This window comes from Mustela nigripes, chromosome 11 (genome assembly GCF_022355385.1).
Source record: "Mustela nigripes isolate SB6536 chromosome 11, MUSNIG.SB6536, whole genome shotgun sequence".
NCBI classification, from domain to species: domain Eukaryota; kingdom Metazoa; phylum Chordata; class Mammalia; order Carnivora; family Mustelidae; genus Mustela; species Mustela nigripes.
The window spans coordinates 9863358-9881944 of NC_081567.1; the positions used below are offsets into that span (position 1 = coordinate 9863358).

At 49.2% G+C, this 18587-nt stretch overlaps 1 protein-coding gene across 1 annotated transcript in view; it reads left to right on the forward strand.

Moving 5' to 3' along the window:
* The first annotated feature begins 12405 nt into the window (after window positions 1-12405).
* The window catches only part of EIF4H (eukaryotic translation initiation factor 4H), a 25727-nt gene continuing 19545 nt past the window's right edge, over window positions 12406-18587 (forward strand). The window contains exons 1-2 of the mRNA XM_059416039.1: window positions 12406-13041; window positions 13179-13237. Of these exons, the coding sequence (XP_059272022.1) occupies window positions 12406-13041; window positions 13179-13237 (695 nt within the window). The remainder of the gene's footprint in view (window positions 13042-13178; window positions 13238-18587) is intronic.

Sequence of the window (18587 nt, forward strand, 5' to 3'; positions counted from 1 at the left end):
AGGGAGCCTAGAAAAGGGGTAGGTGGGTGTCTGGTGGGCACGTGGGAGCAACAGGGACAGAGAGGGAGGAGCGTTCTGGGAAGCGGGAACAGCACAGGCAAAGGCACGGAGGTGAGCAAGGACTTGGGAGTATCCAGCACCAGAGGAGGACTTAGTGGGGGGCACAGGCTGGGGATGGGGCTGCTCGGGAAGGCAGGACCCTATGGCGACTTCCAACCAGCATGGTGACACCTGTGGCCCCAGGATCGCCAAGCTCCCTGGCTTCTACAACACAACTGGCCATCCAGCACCTGGGCCAGGGGACTCAGGAAGCCCAGTGTCTTCCCCGCAAGGGCCAAGGGCCGCTGAGGTCTCCAGGAGGGCTTCCAGTTAGCAAAAATCGCACCTCAGATAAACCTCTCTGGTGGCGACAAGGTCAGGGCACGGAGCTCGGGGGAGGGGCTCCACCCCGACCTCGGCCCCATCGCCCCTCCCCTGACTTGCTGCTTCAGCCGCTCTCTCCGTGGAACCTCCCCACTGTCCGGTACCTCTCAGGACCCCGCCCCTCAACAGCCTGCCACCTCTCCCTTCCCTCGGCCTCCACTCTAGAAAAACAAATGTAGGATAAAAACCACGTTTGGCGGTGCTCGGAGCGGGGCAGCTTCTGCACGAGCCTGCCCAATTCTGCGTGTTCCACCCCTCCGCTCGCTCTTCTCTGAGCCAGTCCCAAGAGGAACAAAAGCAAAAGTCACCCCCATGCCCCTGGATATGGAAACGGTCCGCCTTTCAAGGAATCGTCCAACACCTACTTGTTGAGGTGCCGGACGGTGTTCCCGGCATGGCCTTTCCACTCGGTTCTCCATTGGGTCAGCACTGCACGGCTGTTGGAGGGACCTGGCAAGAGCATCAGTGTCCTTCCCACGCCTGGCGCCCAGAAACGTGCTGCCCTCGAATCGAAATCTTTGATCGGTCAGTCCGAATATTCTTGGAAAGGCGAAGTTGGCCTTGATTTCCAAGCTGAGGGCTTCTGCGGGTCCCCCCCTCTCCCACCTGCCTCCCCGGGGTCCTTGCCCTCCCTAGGGGGCTGGGTCTCCCTGACACCTTGCTAAGTAAGGGAGTCGCATTTCCAAAGGTAGGCCAGAGGAGGTGGCAGCATCCCAGCCCAAAACACCTGCCCTGAGCCGTGTCACTTCTGTGTAGGGAGGTGGTAGGAACGGAGGCTACTGTCTGTGATGCCCGTGATGCCCGGGGACCAGGCTCCAGCTCCAGCCCTGCGCCTTTGATTTCGAAGCTTGGGGCGGGGGGTTTTTACAGTGGTCCATTCTTCTGTTAGGGGCTCACAGACCCCCATTAAGGCTCCATTATTCTCACTTTTACTGCCCCGCAGCCTTGTCCGCAGGTGGCCGTGGTTTGCCCAGGCTTAAGTGCCTTCCTGTGCCCAGAGAGCCTGCAGAGAATGGGCAAGATCAGCCCCGGGCTCCAGGCACTTGCTGTCCATTGACAGGTCAAAAGAAATGCTGAGGGGCCCCTGGGTGGCTCAGTGGGTTAAAGCCTCTGCCTGCAGCTCAGGTCATGATCCCAGGGTCCTGGGATAGAGCCACACATGCACATCTGGCTCTCTGCTCAGCAGGGAGCCTGCTTCCCCCTCTCTCTCTGCCTGCCTCTCTGCCTACTTGTGATCTCTGTCTGTCAAATAAATAAATACAATCTTTAAAAAAACAAAAACAAAAGCAAAAAAAAAAAAAAAAATCCTCAGGTCCTTCTTGAAGGAAGGGTGTTCCTGGCGTTGAGGGACAGCAGTTGCCCTGGGGAAGAGGGCGGCCTGGAACCCAGGGTGTGGGGGAGACGAACCTTGCTGTCTACTCAGGGATGAGGTGTGAATTTTGTCCACTGTGCACATAAAATGTCCTTCCATGAACGTTTTATGTACTTGAGCATATACAGATCTACACACACACTTACCTATCAGAAGAGTATGAGAGTCCAGAGAGTTTGGGGAGTACAGAAATTTGAGATCGGTTTGAAAGAGAATGGGGCACTGGAAGGGCCTATTCAGCCAGAGCAGCCCCACCCGGTTGAACTGCGGTTCTTGCTGTAAAGCTTAAATTGACCTTGCCCCCTCCTCCCAGGGGAACTTATTTAAAAGCAAGTCCGGGAAACCAGTCCCAGGTAACAAAGTCCAAGTACAAGGGTGGGTCAGGCCAGGTGGAGGTATTCAATGGGGGGGGGGATAGGGAGACAATATCCCCTAGCTACCAAGGAGTATGGGCCCCGCCCTTTGGGAGCCTTTTGGCACCAATCCTAACCAAGGTGTGATAGGCTGGTTCAAATGTCTACTAGGGTCAATTGTAATTCAGTTGGTCGCCTAGCATCACTGTGGAGTTTCCTGTGTGTGCTACAATCTCATTGGCCACCTGTGCGTGGCCAGGCCCAACCACGTGGCCTTTGCTCTATAAAAGTTAGTCTGGGGGGGGGGTGCTCCACCTGGGTGGCTCAGTGGGTTAAGCCTCTGCCTTCAGCTCAGGTCATGATCTCAGAGTCCCGCATCGCATCGGGCTCTCTGCTCAGCAGGGAGCCTGCTTCCTCCTCTCTCTCTGCCTGTTTCTCTGCCTACTTGTGATCTCCGTCTGTCAAATAAATAAATAAAATCTTTAAAAAAAAAAAAAAAGTTAGTCTGGGAAGCAGGGAGGGGTTGTCCTCTCTGGAGGGGCGCCCCCAACCGGTATGTTTGACGGGTCGGTCTGATTCCTGATGCTTGGCACGAAATAAAGCTTTGCTTGACCTTCGCTTTTTATCAGTCTCGCTCCTTTAATCATGGACCCATTATTGGGGTACCCAATTTGGGGGGACCCAAGAGGGACACCTGGGTGGCTCAGTGGGTTGAGCGTCTGCCTTCAGCTCAGGTCATGATCCCAGGGTCCTGGGATGGAGCCCACATCGGGCTCCTTGCTCAGCGGCAAGCCTGCTTCTTCCTGTCCCTCTGCTGCTCCCCCTTCTTGTGCTCTCTCTCAAAAAAATAAATCTTAACAAATTTTTTTTTTTTTTAAGATTTTATTTATTTATTTGACAGAGAGAAATCACAAGTAGACGGAGAGGCAGGCAGGGAGAGAGGAAGGGAAGCAGGCTCCCTGCTGAGCAGAGAGCCCGATGCGGGGCTCGATCCCAGGACCCTGAGATCATGACCTGAGCCGAAGGCAGCGGCTTAACCCACTGAGCCACCCAGGCGCCCTCAAAAAAATAAATCTTAAGAATGAAAATGCGCCCATTGAGAAAGTCGGGGAGGGGGGTGGTGGTGACAGGGACAGCTAGGAAGGAGGAATGGCACAGGTACAGACACACAGGCTGGGGAAAGCGGGATGTGTCTACGGGATCCTGAGCCCTGTAAGGCTGTCACTGAGGCCCTCTGGGGAGCTCAAGCCCTTTGGGTGGGCAGCCCTGGCAGGGGAGGAGCCCTCCAGGGAAATCCTGAGGGTCAGAAAGGGCTTAGGACAGAAGGGGTGGGGGGTGGTGAAGAAAGCAAGCCAAGGCTTCAAGGGACAAAAGGGTTCCCATTGGGGACCTGACTGTCACTTAAGGAAACTGCCCTCAACAGATAAACAGGTGGGGCCTAATAGAGGTCCCTGGGGCACCCCCTCAGGCCTGTCCTCCAGGCAGACTGACCCATTCTTCAGGCACTTGCTCATCAAATCCACAGCATGGAATCTAGGCCAACCCACACGATTCCCACTTGAGCTCCTTCAAGATGGTCAGAGCCGGGGACCAAGGCTGGAATGCAGGCTGTCCACACCCTGGGATTCATCTGGCCTGAGCCTGCCCAGCCCCTGGGCCCTCGGGGAGCACCTCTTTCCTTCCCAAGAATATGCTGCCCGGTACGGGAGCCACTAGCTACCTGTCACTACTTAGACTTCAGTGTCCATTAATGAAAATTAAATACCAGTTCCACAACCACATTATTCGGACACAGCCACAAGTGCTCCGTGAAGACCCCCTCAGGTGTTTCTGATTTTGCATATCAAAGCGACCTGGAATTTTTCTCATCACCCACTCCTTGAAATGGTCAATGAGACAGAAACTATTTCAAATGCACAGCTGCGATGGCATAAAAGAAAGAGAAATCCCCAGATGCCGGAAACAAGAGGGCCCTGTCCCCAGCAGCTGACAGCTAATGAGCTCATCCTGCTTCTGCCCTGTGCTGAGGAAAGGGTGGGCGGCAGGGGCTGGGCCATAGAGCCCAGGTGGGGACAGGAGACAGCCCTGGGACACACCCAAGGCCAGAGGGTTCCTGAGACCTCTGAGAAGTGAACCAGGGACCTTGAAAAAATGTGCCCATCTACAGGGAGGTGACAAGCACGCTTTGTCTGTTTCACCCCGAGAATCCACAACTCCCAGCCCAGCATCATGTGGTTGGAGATGTCAATGTACCAGACTCAGACGGTCCAGAAAGTCCCAGGCCAAACACTGACATAAATACTGGGCCTAGTCTGGTGATACTCCTGGGGCATAAGTGAAGGAAGCCATGCTCCATTCGATCCAGGCCACAACACATTTTATTGGAGGCAAGGATCATTAAGAACCTGTTACCCTGGGGCTCAGTGGGTTAAGCCTCTGCCTTCTGCTCAGGTCATGATCCCAGAGTCCTGGGATTGAGCCCGAATCGGGCTCTCTGCTCGGCAGGGAGCCTGATTCCCTCTCTCTCTCTCTCTGCCTGCCTCTCTGCCTATCTGTGATCTCTCTCTGTCAAATAAATAAATAAAATCTTTAAAGAAAAATAGCTAAACTCAAAACTAGCAAGCTGGGAGACATGTCTGCAGAACAGATTTTCTATGCCCAGAATGCACAGAGAGCTAAAATGAGGGGAAGTTAGAAGGCATCAAAGAGAGAATAACAGAAGTGAACACAGCTCTAGGAGGATCCTCCAAGGAGAAAGAAAGAACAGGGGAAGGGCAAGGTTTAAAGACTAACAAAGTCTACATGTTCAAAACTAACAAAAGGTATTTTAAAGATTTTTAAGATTCAAGAAGTGAAAACCCTACCCATGCTTAGAAATGGTAAGTCTTCATTTAGAAACCATTACAGTGAATGCACAGAACAAAAGCAAAAATGGAAAAAAAGAAGTTTAAAGCTACTAGAGGGGGTCAAAATGTTGATTATCTGACCATAATGATAAGGGAGCAGAAGGCAAGCGGAGGACGGCTAACACCCCAAAACCACCTCCAGCCCCCCCACTCCCTGCACCCCAGACTCCTGGATGTGAGATCTATGTGACATTCCTCCAGGAAACTCACAACTGTCTTTCTCTAAGCCATTTGAGAGAGAGCGAACACAAACCAGGGGAGAGGGAGAAACTGACTTCCTGTTTGGGTGGGGCTCGATCCCAGGACCTGGAGATTGTGACCATGACCTAAGCTGAGGCAGAACCATCTTGAGCTACCCAGCCGCCCCTCCAGGCTGTCTTAATGTTAATGCTTTGCCAGAGGGAAAAACAACCTTAGCTTGACAATAGCAAGGCCTCCAGTAGCCTGAGGGTCTCCTTTAGCAGATGAAAGGCCTTTTTCTTTACCTCCCCTCCCCAAACTCCCAAGTGTATGATCAGCTATTCCTCATAACCCCAGTGCAGCTCTTTCCTGCCCAAGGGTATTGACTCTGTGCCTTAAATAAAATGACCTTTTTGCATCACAGACAATTCTAGATTTTGTTCTCGGCCATGGGCATGGAACCTCACCAACATTCTAAAACTACATCAGGAAGACCGACAGCAGAGGGGCACCTTCTGGCTGGCTCAGACAGAGGAGTGGGCGACTCCTGATCCGCAGGGTCTGAGTTTGAGCTAACTTAAAACATAAAGAGTTCTAGGGCCCTTCTCTTGTTTGGGATTAACATTAGGCTTTGTGGAATCAAAACTGCATCCTGGGTGGCTCAGTGGGTTAAGGCCTCTGCCTTTGGCTCAGGTCATGATCCCGGGGTCCTGGAATCAAGCCCCGCATCTGGCTCTCTGCTCAGCGGGGAGCCTGCTTCCCCCTCTCTGCCTGCCTCTGCCTACTTGTGATCTCTGTCTGTCAAATAGATAAAAATCTTTTTAAAAAATGCGTGCTGGGTACTGCATGACAACCTCTAAAACAGTTGAAATAGAATTATAAGAAAGGTTGGAAGAAGGAATAAAAGATATTGACCAACTTAATACAAGGACATAAATAATTTAAATACATCAGTCATCACAATAAATGGAAATGGACTAACTTGCCAATTCTCGGGTATAGTGATTATATCTATTAGTAATATGTAACCATCGGCTACTTGCAAGAGTCTCACCTAAAAATACAAAGATTCAGAAAAGCTAAATGTAAGGAGATGAGGGGAAAACAGACAGGGCAAAAGAAAGCTGGTATGCAGGTGTGTCTGACACATTAGTATGGACATATTCAAGCTGACTGTAAGGCAAAAACAGAACAAAACAAAACACTAGTAGGAAAAAGGAGGGTCAGGATTTGATGTTAAAAGGATCAGCCGACCAAGATGATAAAAGAATTTAAACTTGGATGCCCACAATAACAGTCTCCAAATAAGCACTGCAAAAACTTACAGACTTACTTACGAAAATAAATTTGGCAAATCCACAATCACAGGGAAAGACATTAAAATCCCCCCCTCACCAGCTGAGAGCTAGGTCAAGCAGACAAAAATCAGTGTCGATGAAGATTTAAAGGACCTTCATAGGGGCACCTGGCCGGCTCAGCAGGAAGAGTGTGTGATCCTTGATTTCAGGATCTTGGGTTTGAGCCTGATATTGAGTGTAAAGATTACTCACAAAACAAAATAAAATAAAAAATATTGAGGCACCTGGGTGGCTCAGTTAAGCATCTGATTTCGGCTCAGGTCATAATCTCTGGGTCTTAGGACAGAGTCTGGCCACTGGGCATGCAGGGGGGTGTGGTCTGCATTCAGAAGGGGGTCTGCTGCTCCCTTTCACCCTCCCTATGCTTATGCTCTCAATTTCCCTCCCCCTTTCTCTAATAAATAAAATATTTAAAAATCTAAAAAAAAAAAAAAGAAAGAAAAGGAAATAGAGCTCCAAATGTGATAATTAAAGAATACATATGGACTCTTTTCAAAAACTGATCACATGCTAAGTTAGAAACAAGTCTTAAGGGCGCCTGGGTGGCTCAGTGGGTTAAGCTGCTGCCTTCAGCTCAGGTCATGATCTCAGAGTCCTGGGATCGAGTCCCGCATCGGGCTCTCTGCTGAGCAGAGAGCCTGCTTCCCTCTCTCTCTCTCTGCCTGCCTCTCCATCTACTTGTGATTTCTCTCTGTCAAATAAATAAATAAAATCTTTAAAAAAAAAAAAAAGAAAAGAAACAAGTCTTAATAAATACCCCAAAATTGGGCGCTTGGGTGGCTCAGTGGGTTAGGCCGCTGCCTCCGGCTCGGGTCATGATCTCAGGGTCCTGGGATCGAGCTCCGCATCGGGCTCTCTGCTCAGCGGGGAGCCTGCTTCCTCTCTCTCTCTCTCTCTCTGCCTGCCTCTCTACCTGCTTGTGATCTCTGTCTGTCAAATAAATAAATAAAATCTTTAAAAATAAATAAATAAATACCCCAAAATTACCATCATGCATAGCATATTCTCTGGCTATATTACAATATAGTGAAAAATCAGGGAGACAAAACATAAGCAAATCCCCAGGCATTCAAAACTTGAAAATACACTTCTCAGTATTTACTAGTCAAAGAAGGGAAAACACCCTATAACAAAACTGGGCGGATATGGCTACTGGAATACTTAGGGCAAAATTTATAACCTTAAATGCGTATGTTAGAAATAAAGACCAAAAGTCAGTGAGCTGGGCAGTCAACTCAGGAAGTGGGGGGCAGGGGGGAATGACAAAACAAAAATCCCAAAAAAGAATAAAAGAAACAATAAAATCGAGAACAAAGAAAAGAGCGGTCTCCAACGCAAAACTGGTTCTTTTAAAACCCTAATAAATCCTCAGGCGAAAGACATAAAAAGAGACCGTGCAGAAATAAAAACTATGGGGAGGAAATAGGATGTTGTACTATGAACCAATTCAGGATGGTAAATTTTAAATCTCACATGGAATAGGTAATATGTCTTTTTTTTTTTTTCATTTAAATTAAGCCAACTTATAGTACATCATTAGTTTCAGATGGATTAGACAATATGCCTTAAAAATGTAACTTACCGGGCGCCTGGGTGGCTCAGTGGGTTAAGCCGCTGCCTTTAGCTCAGGTCATGATCTCAGGGACCAGGGATGGAGCCCCAGGGCTCTCTGCTCAGCCGGGAGCCTGCTTCCCTTCCTCTCTCTCTGCCTGCCTCTCTGCCTGCTTGTGATCTCTGTCAAATAAATAATAAAATATTCTTAAAAAAATAAATAAATAATAAAACAGACATAAATTGGACAGGATTAAAATTTACCAGATTGACACAATTAAAAAAAATAAAAATAAATTTAAAAAAAAACCACCCATAGAATAGGAGAATTCCGCAAACCCTATGTCTGATAAAGGTCTTGTATCTAGACTATATAATATACTCTCACAATTCAATAATAATAAGATAAACAACCCAATTTAAAAATGGGCAAAGGACCTGAAAACATATTTCTCTAAATAAGATCTATAAACAGCTAATAAGCACATGCAAATATGTTCGCAGCCATCAGGGAAATGCACATTGAAACCCAACAAGATAGCACTTCGGATTCACGAGATGGTTATAACCAAAAACGCAGTTAACAACCAGTGTCGGAGAGGCCGGGGAGACACAGGACCCCTTACACATGCTGGTGGGAACGTAAGATAGCGCAGCCCCTTAGGAAAACAGTCTGGAAATTCCTCAAAAAGTTAAACACGGGCGCCTGGGTGGCTTAGTGGGTTAAAGCCTCTGTCTTTGGCATCTGGGCTCTCTGCTCAGCAGGGAGCCTGCTTCCTCCTCTCTTTCTGCCTGCCTCTCTGCCTACTTGTGAACTCTGTCTGTCAAATAAATAAATAAAATCTTAAAAAAAAAAAAGTTAAACACAGAATTCCCCAAGTGTCTAGCGTTTCCACTTCTAGGTGCATACCCACAAGAAGGGAAAATGTGTCTACACAAAGATGTGTACACAAATGCTCACACATTGTTTCTAAGTGACCAAAAATGGAAACAACTCCCATGTGCATCAGCTGAGGAACAGAGAAATTAAATGGGGTCTACTTAGACAATGAGATTTTTATTTGGCAATGAAAAGAAGGATAACACGCCACAGGTTGGAGGAACCCTGAAAACATCATGCTGAGTGACAGAAGGCAAGTCCCACAGGACCACGTATTCTAGGACTCCTTTTACACGGATGTCCAAAGGGCGCAAACCTGTAAAGATAAAAGGTGGACTGGTTGGGTCCCAGCTCTGGGGAGCAGGTGGGGATTTGGAAATTAAGACTAAGGGGAGCACTGCCCATTCTTTCAGGTAATGAAAATGTTCTGGGGCACCTGGGTGGCTCAGTGGGTTAAGCCGCTGCCTTCAGCTCAGGTCATGATCTCAGGGTCCTGGGATCGAGCCCCGCATTGGGCTCTCTGCTCAGCAGGGAGCCTGCTTCCTCCTCTCTCTCTGCCTGCCTCTCTGCCTACTTGTGATCTCTGTCTGTCAAATAAATAAATAAATAATCTTTAAAAAAATAAAATAAAATAAAACAAAATTGTGTTGATGGTTGTACAATTCTCTGATACTGAGAACCACTGTATCGTATACCTTAATGGGTGGATGGTATGGTACATGAATTATATCTCAATAAAATTGTCAAAAATAACTCTAACAGAGCCCATGAGTGGTGCTACCATCGAATCCCAGGGTCCTTGGGTCCATGAAGGCACAGCAGCTGCAGCAGCTCTTTGCGACGCCACCCAAGTTGACGGACCGGAGGAAATAGGATGATGAAGAAAGGCTTTTAATCTGATTTTCATCGGATTCCTGTCTCCGTAGAAGCAACCAGTATTTATTGAGCATCCTCTCTGTGATGAGCCCTGCTGCAGGTGGTGAGACTTTATCAGCAAGCGCAAAACACAAGCTCCCTCCCTGCTCTCAGGACAGACAGACCTTAAATATGAAAACAACAGATGGTATCTTCGGTGAGATGGGAATTGAGGCATGCTGCTATTTCAAGTGGAGGGGCTAGGGAGGGCTTCCCTGAGCAGAAGCCTAAAGGAAGGGAAGGTGGGTGCCTTGTGGGTATTAGGGGAACAGCAGATGCAGAGGCTTGAAGTTTGGGGCATTACACGTACAGACCAAAGAAACCAGTGAGGCTGGGCAGAGAGCTCTAGGGGAGACAGGGAGGGCCTGGCTCCTATTCAGGACAGGAGGACAGGAGCTGAGACAGTGGTACGCCTTGATTTCAGTTTTCCAAGAAACACTGTAGCTGCTCCCTGGCAAACAGACCAGACCGAGAAGACAGACTCCAAGCATCCTTCTTCTTCAAACATTCCCATCCTTTGTCTGATAAATTTGAGATCTTTCTAAACAGTTTTTTTTTTCCCCAGTTATTTTGCCAAGTCCGCCCGCTTTTAGTGCCAGAGGACTACCGTTTTGGTTACAGAGACAACATCATGCGCCTAGAAGGAGAACTCCTCAAGTCAATTTCCACTTTTCTCATACTCCGATTCACTTGTTTGGAAAGTCTCTGACCCTGAGTAACACGCTTGTAACAGAAATGCTACTGTAGCTCAACAAAGATGCTTACTGAGAACAGGAAGAGGATCTGTACACACGTGCCGAGTATCCATGCGTCTTTGCACAGAAACTGACTATTCAAATCACTGACCGTAATCGTGACATGAAAATGATTCAGATTGGGGTTGTTTTAGGTATGGTAACAAGATCACACCAATCAGAACTTAAAAAACAGCCGAATACTAAAAACTGAGATCACAATGACTATTAATTCTGTCTTATACACAAAGAACTGACATTTGCCTGAGGTCACATCGCTAGTAGTGAATGGCTTGGCCAGAATGAAACACAAACAGTTTGAAATGCAACAGGCAGGCCTCACCACTCACTACACAAAAGGTTCCCAGAGAAAGTGACTTCTGCTTGGGCCTCAAGGGGTTGGGCGGGGGGCTCCCAGGCACTGTAAAGGCTAGGATATGCACTCTGCAGAAGAAGCTCTGGAACTTTCTAGGGCTAGCTTCCATCCTTTGGATCCCTGGCAGGAGGCAGGCTGTGTGCTGGAGACCCGAAAAGAGAAAGGGTTTTAGCTAGTCGTAGTGCGGCCGGAGGCTGGCCCTGGGTGCTGGCTGGATACAGCAGGGAGGATTAAGTTGGAATTAAGGGGATGAGCCAGCCGTCAGCCTTTCTAGAAGTTTTCTGTCTTTTTATTTCATTAATGATCAATTACCCCCTTATCATGTAGGGCCCTATGGGGGATGACAGAGAACCCAATATGGGTTCCTGTCCCCCAGGATTTCACAGTGGGAGACTTTATGATAAAAAGTGTAAGGCCCCCCCCCCAAAAAAAAAGTGTAAGGCCATTTAAGAATAAATATTAAGGGGCACACCTGAGTGGCTCAGTGGGTTAAAGCCTCTGCCTTCCGCTCAGGTCATGATCCTAGGATCCTGGGATCAAGCCCCGAATCGGGCTCTCTGCTCACCGGGGAGCCTGCTTCCTCCTCTCTCTCTGCCTGCTTCTCTGCCTACTTGTGATGTGTCTGTCAAATAAATAAATAAAATCTTAAAAAAATTAAGGTCTCAATAAAACTGGGAGAAAGGAAATAAAAATAATAAGGTTTCCATTCAGTGAAGTGCATTTACGCATTTACGTACGTTCTAAGAGTAATGGAGTGATGGGGGAGAGAGGTCGAAGGAGGGTCCAAGTTCAAACTCTGCAGGGACAGAAGCAGCCCTATAGTCCTAAGGAGGCCAGGCACATGGATGTGTGCTTCATACAAATTATGGTGCACCAGGAATTTTCCCAACACAACGCTTAGGAAGTAGGCGATACCCTCCCCTTGAACAGATGATAAAATTGAGACAGTAAAGAGGTTAAGTAACTTGTTCAAAGTCACGCAGCTAGCAAGAGACAGAGCCCAAGGACCTCTGGATCTACCGCACAGTCAAGTGGTTTTATCACTTGGAGATAAAAAGAGATGAAAGCAAAAAAAAAAAAAAAAAAAAAAAAAGGAAAAAAATAAAAGACTTCATAGCCGTTCTGTCCATCCCAGCACCGGGAGAAAGCAGCAAAAACTGCCTAAGCAGAAAAGCACCGAGCGTATAGTGCAACTATCCCGAGGTTCTTTTAAATCTAGATACAATGTATCACCGAGAAGCCCGGGGAAGCGCCGGTGTCATTAATTCTCGTGGCATCCCCGCTCTCCGCTACGGCTAGATGAAATTCAAGTCCGTGTTGAATTCTTTCCGGGCGCGATGACCTCTGCAAGATCGGGATGCGCGAGGCGCCGGCTCGACCTCCGCTCCGCTCTCCGCCGCCCGCCACCCGCCCTGAGGCGGCCGGGGGACCCCCCCGGGACGCGGGATCCCGAGCTGCACCCCCACCGCCTGGCACGCTCGGATCCTCGCCTCTCCGGGGCCGTCCGTCCCCGTGCATTCTCAGCAAGTGCCCAGCTTGGGGGCGGGGGCGCGGGGAGGGAGGGGGTCCCTGGAGGAGGCGGCCCTTACTCGGGTGTAGGCGGGCGACCCTCTGCCCAAAAGAGGGCGTCGGGAGCGGGGCCAAGCGGAGCAGGCCTCCGGGGGGCCTGTCCGGTCCGGAGTACGGAACGCTGAGGGGCAGCCGGCAGCGCAGCGCGCCGGGCGCAGGGTCCCGGGCCAGCCGCCCGAGGGGCCGTGGGAGCGCGCCGAGCCGGCCACCCACCCGAGCTTCCCGCGGGACAGCCCGGCCGGCGCGCACGGGCGGGGCGGGGCGGGGGCGGCGGGCGTCTGCGGGTGAAGCCCCGGGGCCAGCACACAATGGGCGGGGGCGCGAGGCCAGGCGCCCCGCGGCCGCGCCGCCGCACCACGTGGGCCGCAGAGCGCGCCGGGCCAGCAGCGGCCCGTCGGCCCAGGCCGGGCGCGGCGCGGCGTACGTGCGCGCGCGCGCGCGTGCGTGCGTGCGATTTGCGATCAGGCGGCGCGGCGGACAGCCCCGGCGGCGGGGCGGGGGGAGTTATATTGCGGGGTCCTTCCTCGCTCACCCTGGGTCCTCTCGGCGCGGGGGCGGCAGCTGGCGGGCTTGGGTGCCGGCGACGATCGGGCTCACCGCAGCTTCGGCGGCGGCAGAGGGTGAGGCGGGCGTGCGCGGGCCCCGGCCGGGCGCGGGGGGCGGGCGGAGTCGGGGACCCCGGGGGCGGCGGGCGGTCGGGCGGGGGGCGGCCCGGCGGGGCCCGCGGAGGCCTGGGAGAGGCGCCGGCGGGGCCGCGGCCTGGAAATGGCGCGCTCCGGGAGGGGCGGCGGCGGTTAGGCTCCCCCGCGTCCTGCTCGCGGCGCAGGTCGTCCCCGTGTGTCCCGCCGCGGCCGCCGCGTCGTCTCGGCCCTGCCTCGGCCGCAGGGCCAGGCCGCGGTGGCCCCGAGCGCCCGGGAGGACGGGCTCCCGCGGCCGTCCCCATCCCCCAGGACGGCCGGGCCCGCGCGGGGCTCTGCTGCAGCGCGGGGCGGGGGCCGGCGCCGGGCCCGCTCCGGTCGCGGTCGGAGTCGCGGCCTCCGGCGGTCGCTGCCCTGCCGGCTCCCCGGCCCGCTTCGCTGGGAGGCCAGCGGACGGCGCACGGTCGGGAGGGCGAGGGGCGCCTCCCTTCCTTGGCGCGCGAGGCCGGGACTGGCCCGATGGGCGCCGGGAGACGGGGGGCCCCGAGCAAAGGAAAGCACAGTCGGATTTCCTCCTGCTGTGTCTTGGGTCAGGGCGCCTTCGTGACAGGTGCTCCGTGCTTCCCGGCGGAAAATCTTCCGCTCCTCCCCGGTTTCTCCTTCTCTGACCTGGGGAAGGAATCGCAGTTAAGCCTCGTTCTGACTTCGGTCGTATCCAGACCCTATATAATGGAGACACCTCGTTTCCACGCTGGGTTTTGCGCGATTTTTTCTTTCTTTCTTTTTTTTTTTTTTTTAAATGCAAGTTTCCTTCTCCAGAATTCAGGAGATGGGCTCTTAGGCATCTTCCTGTTGGTGAAGGACACACTCGGCCATTGTGTACTTTGACAGAAAGGATTCCTTTCCCAGGATAACCCCACAATAGTGCCTACTGAGGTGTCCGGTCTCCTGGGTTTTCAATCCGAGAAGTATCTTTGTTCGGTGAAGAGCGATCTTTTAAAACCTCGGTTTGGGACTGGCTCAGACAAAGGCTGTTCGGGTGCCGGAGTGTACCCGGTATTAATGACACTGGAACATGGGAGTCCGGGAAGGTGGAGCCACCTGTTCTTTTCAAAGAATATTTTATTTGCTAATAAAAAAAAAAAAAAAGAAAAGAAATAGATGTCGGACGACCTGTAAAAGTACTTGCCTTTGGGGTATGTTTCTAGACGTGAAATTTGCAGCTAAGTCATCTTGAAATTTAATAACTGGGATTTTTGTTTTGTTTTGTTTTCCAGTTCCAAGAAACATTTGGAAGTGCCCAGGAAAACTCTTAAACAGAGGGGTTTGGTTTGATTGAAGGCAGATCCGAGGAGTTTTAGTTGGGTTTGGGACTATAATAAGTTAGTCATATTAATTTTGAATCTGGGTTTTGGAGTTTGGATGGGTTTTTGTTTTGTTTTGTTTTGTTTTCTTTTCTTTTTTCCCCTTACTCTGCCTTTTGACAGACTTGCCAGCTGTTCCGATGACTTCAGGTGTTTGAGGCAGACTTTCAGTGGATGTCACATTTTGACAGTTGGGTTGCCTTGAAACGATATCAAGTGGTCGAAATTCTCTTGCTTTGCTCTTTGTTAGAAACATCAGAAGACAAGTAAAAGATGTTAGCCCTGTGTCCAGATGTGCTCCAGTGGGAAAATAGCTAGGCCCTCTGCATGTCCTAAACTTACTTTTTTTTTTTTTTTAAGATTTTATTTATTTATTTGACATACAGAGATCACAAGTAGGCAGAGAGGCAGGCAGAGAGAGAAGGGGAAGCAGGCTCCCTGCTGAGCAGAGAGCCAGATGCAGGCCTCACAGGATCCTGGGATCATGACCTGAGCCAAGGCAGAGGCTTAACCCACTGAGCTACCCAGGCACTCCTGTATGTCCTAAACTTTCTGATAAAAAGTCACTTTACTGTTAAAGCTCTTCACATCTGACCTTGTTGGAGCTTTCCGCTTGACTTCAAATCCATGTAAAACTACACGGGAAATACCACTCAGATTTCTAAAAGTTGTTCTAAAAACCTATTGGTGAATTTGTGTGTTGATGTAAACAGTGTCTGGAACAGGTCCAGAAGCTTCGCAGACAATCAAACATGCCGCTGTGTGGCCTGGGCCGAAGCTTCCTTTTCCAGTGTCAATGTTAATTTTAATTTCGTTGTATCTGGAGTTACTAAGTTACTGGTTTCTCTGAAATTTAGCAAGATGGTAGGCTAGTTGATAACCTTCAGTGATCATTTCTACCGTTATGCGCGTTATGTGTCACATCCACAGATGTCTCAGTGCTCTCTGCTTATGCTTAGGCATTTTAGAAGGTTGTCGCTTCTGGAAAGCCAGTCTTTTGCATCGCTGTGTTTGGTACTTCAATACCAAGACACCTTCCTCTAGTCTGAAACACCTTAGCTGAGTAAGAGGTCTCAACTCTAAGCCACTTGGGTCACAGACTAAAGGAATCGCAGGTTTGAAGTACATGGTCATAACAAAAAACTTGGTTTTAATAATTATACATTCCCTGTAAGTTTGTTTTGTAGTCGTATGTAGTAATCAGTGCTGTTGTCAGGAAGCAGGGTTAAGCTACTGCTTAATTTTCTCCACTTACAGAGGCATGTCCCTGGCAGCCAGAGAGAGACCTGGGGACTGCATTGCCGGCCGAAAAACAAGTCCAATCAGAATTCCAAATTAACGTAGTTAACTGTACTAGATCTGGAGTGTATTTTGTTCGGCAGTTTGCTAAATTTTCTTCCTGGGTTTTAATTCCTCATTTGCCATTGGTGGTAGAGTACTAGTGTTTACATTGCTGACTACAACACGCTTTTGAGTGCTCCCATCTAAAACCATCAGTTCTGAGAATCAGTGGAACTTGGAGGTAGCAAGAATTGAAATTGCTGAAAATGGTACCTTCTGAAAAGTGGTAAAACTACACGTTTTAAGTATTCTTCATCAAGTTCTAGGTTGGGGGGGAGGGGGATTGGAATTCTAGCTTTTGAGTCTTCTTAGACTTAAGCTTGGCATCTCCATCTAAATTTCTAAGCATATCTTAAGACTAAAAGGGGGAAGAAAGCAGTCTATAAAAACTAACTATTTGCATCGATCATGGTAGAATTCATGAAAGTATTTAAAAGCTTATTTTTAAAATCCTGTTTGCCTACTGAATGACAAGTAGCTTGGGGTTCCTGTCCTCCTCCCCCCCCTCCCCACTCCCTAATCTCCCAGTGCTTGATTCTAAATCATTATCTTCTATGAAGTACTTGGCTTTACCAAGAGCCTCTGACACAGTTTGGGGGAAAGGCCTAGATTTGGATTAGAATCAGGCAGAGAGGACAAAGGTCAGGTGTCAGCTGAGCCTTGAACCACAGACTAGCTGTGAGACGGGGGACCGGTTCCTTTACCTCTCTGAGCCTCATTTCCCCACATGTAAGATAGAAACTCTCTGAGGGTATCAGGAATACTCAGTGAGATGTCTCAGGCATGCAGCATGGCGTCCGGTATGCTTATTAAATCTTAGCTCTTGATTTATAATTTTTTATAAATTATGATTTTTACTAAAAATCTATAATTTTTTTAGTTCTTAAAATACTTCCCTTGCATCAGTAAGAATGGGAAAATTTCTGTTGAATTAATGAGTGAATTTTTACTTTCCTGGCTGCATTCCTAAAGCCAAGTAAGCAAAATCTATTCAGTACATAGGTATAAAGCATCTTAGGAGGAGCGTACTGTATTATAAATGAATGCTAGCTGAGTAATTCGTTCTTGTATGTTAATTGGTTTCTTACACAATTTATGCTTGGAATATTTAGTGTAAGTGCTTCTGAGATTCCTAAAAACTTTCTTAGTATATTTCTGTTTTGAAATTAACCTTTAGTGTTCTGGGAGGCTATGATGCAAGTTCAAGCAAGTAGCCTTCCCAGAAACTTGGACCATGTTAAAACATTGGTGGGGGAGGGGTAGCAGTCCCAAGTTTAGACACCCACCCCCCCTTCCAGTCTCCAGCTTCTCCTAGAACTAGAAGAGAGGGGTGGGTGGGAGAGCATGTCGTGCCTCTGCAGTCCGTTTGTACAGCTGGTTCGACCTGCATACTCGGGCCACCACGTAAGTGATTGCTTGATTTTTGATAGAACTTAACAACTGTAAGACCTAAGTTGGCTTTTTTAATTGAATGTCCTTGGTTCTTTGAAGTTTTCCACATTTTTTTTTTAATTTTACCTATTTATGACAGAGAGAGAGAGAGAGGGAACACAACCATGGGGGAGCTGGAGAGAGAGAAGCAGGCTCCCAAATGGGGCTCGATCCCAGGAGCTGGGACCCTGACCTGAGCAGAAGGCAGACACTTAACGCCTGAGCCACCCAGACGCCCCTCTGAAACGTTCTTGCTGGGACCCCGTTGAAGACATGGCATCTCTGGTTAAACCTTGTATTTCGGGATAGGGCCCACAGGGCATAGTTCAGGGGGATTCTTCACAAGTGCGTGATTTGCAGCGTGATGGGTTGGTTGTTACTGGGTGACGCCAATCTTCCAGCTGTTGGCACGTTTCGTTATAGAGCATCAAAAATCATGTTTATTAATATCACCATTGATTTTATCAGAAATTTCAGGTATTGTGAGGTTGTCAAGCTTATGCTGATGGATACAAGTTTTCTTTTTTCTTTTCTTAAGATTTATTTATTTATTTATTTATTTGACAGACAGATCACAAGTAGGCCGAGAGGCAGGCAGAGAGAGAGGAGGAAGCAGGCTCCCCGCCGAGCAGAGAGCCCAATGCGCAGAGAGCCCAATGCGGGGCCCATGACCCTGGGATCATGACCTGAGCCGAAGACAGAGGCTTTAACCCACTGAGCCACCCAGGCGCCCCTACAAGTTTTCTAAAACTTTATTTTTTTGCCTAAAAGCCCAGTCTGCATTTTATCATTGGTAACAGATACTATTTTCTTTGAAGTGACAGATTCACTTCATTTTCAAGACAGTGTCTGTCTCGGTGGCTTGGGTACCTGGTCATGGTCTCTAGGTCCTGGGATTGAGCCTAACATTGACCTCCAAGCTCAGTGGGGAGTTTGCTTGTCCCTCTCCCTCTGCTGCTCCCCCTGCTTGTGCGCTCTCACTCCCTGTCAAATAAATCTTTTAGAGAAAAGAAAATGTCAGCCTGATATCAAAGTCTGAATAACCATTGTTTAGGTCTTCAGGTAAAAATGGTGTCCACAAAAGGAAGAGCTAGTTCAGCTTGTAATTCACTTGAGCGAGTGTTTTCCTGGACATAACCATTGCATTTCTTTTCCTTCCTTTTTTTTTTTTTTTTTTTTTTTTTTTTTTTTTTTTT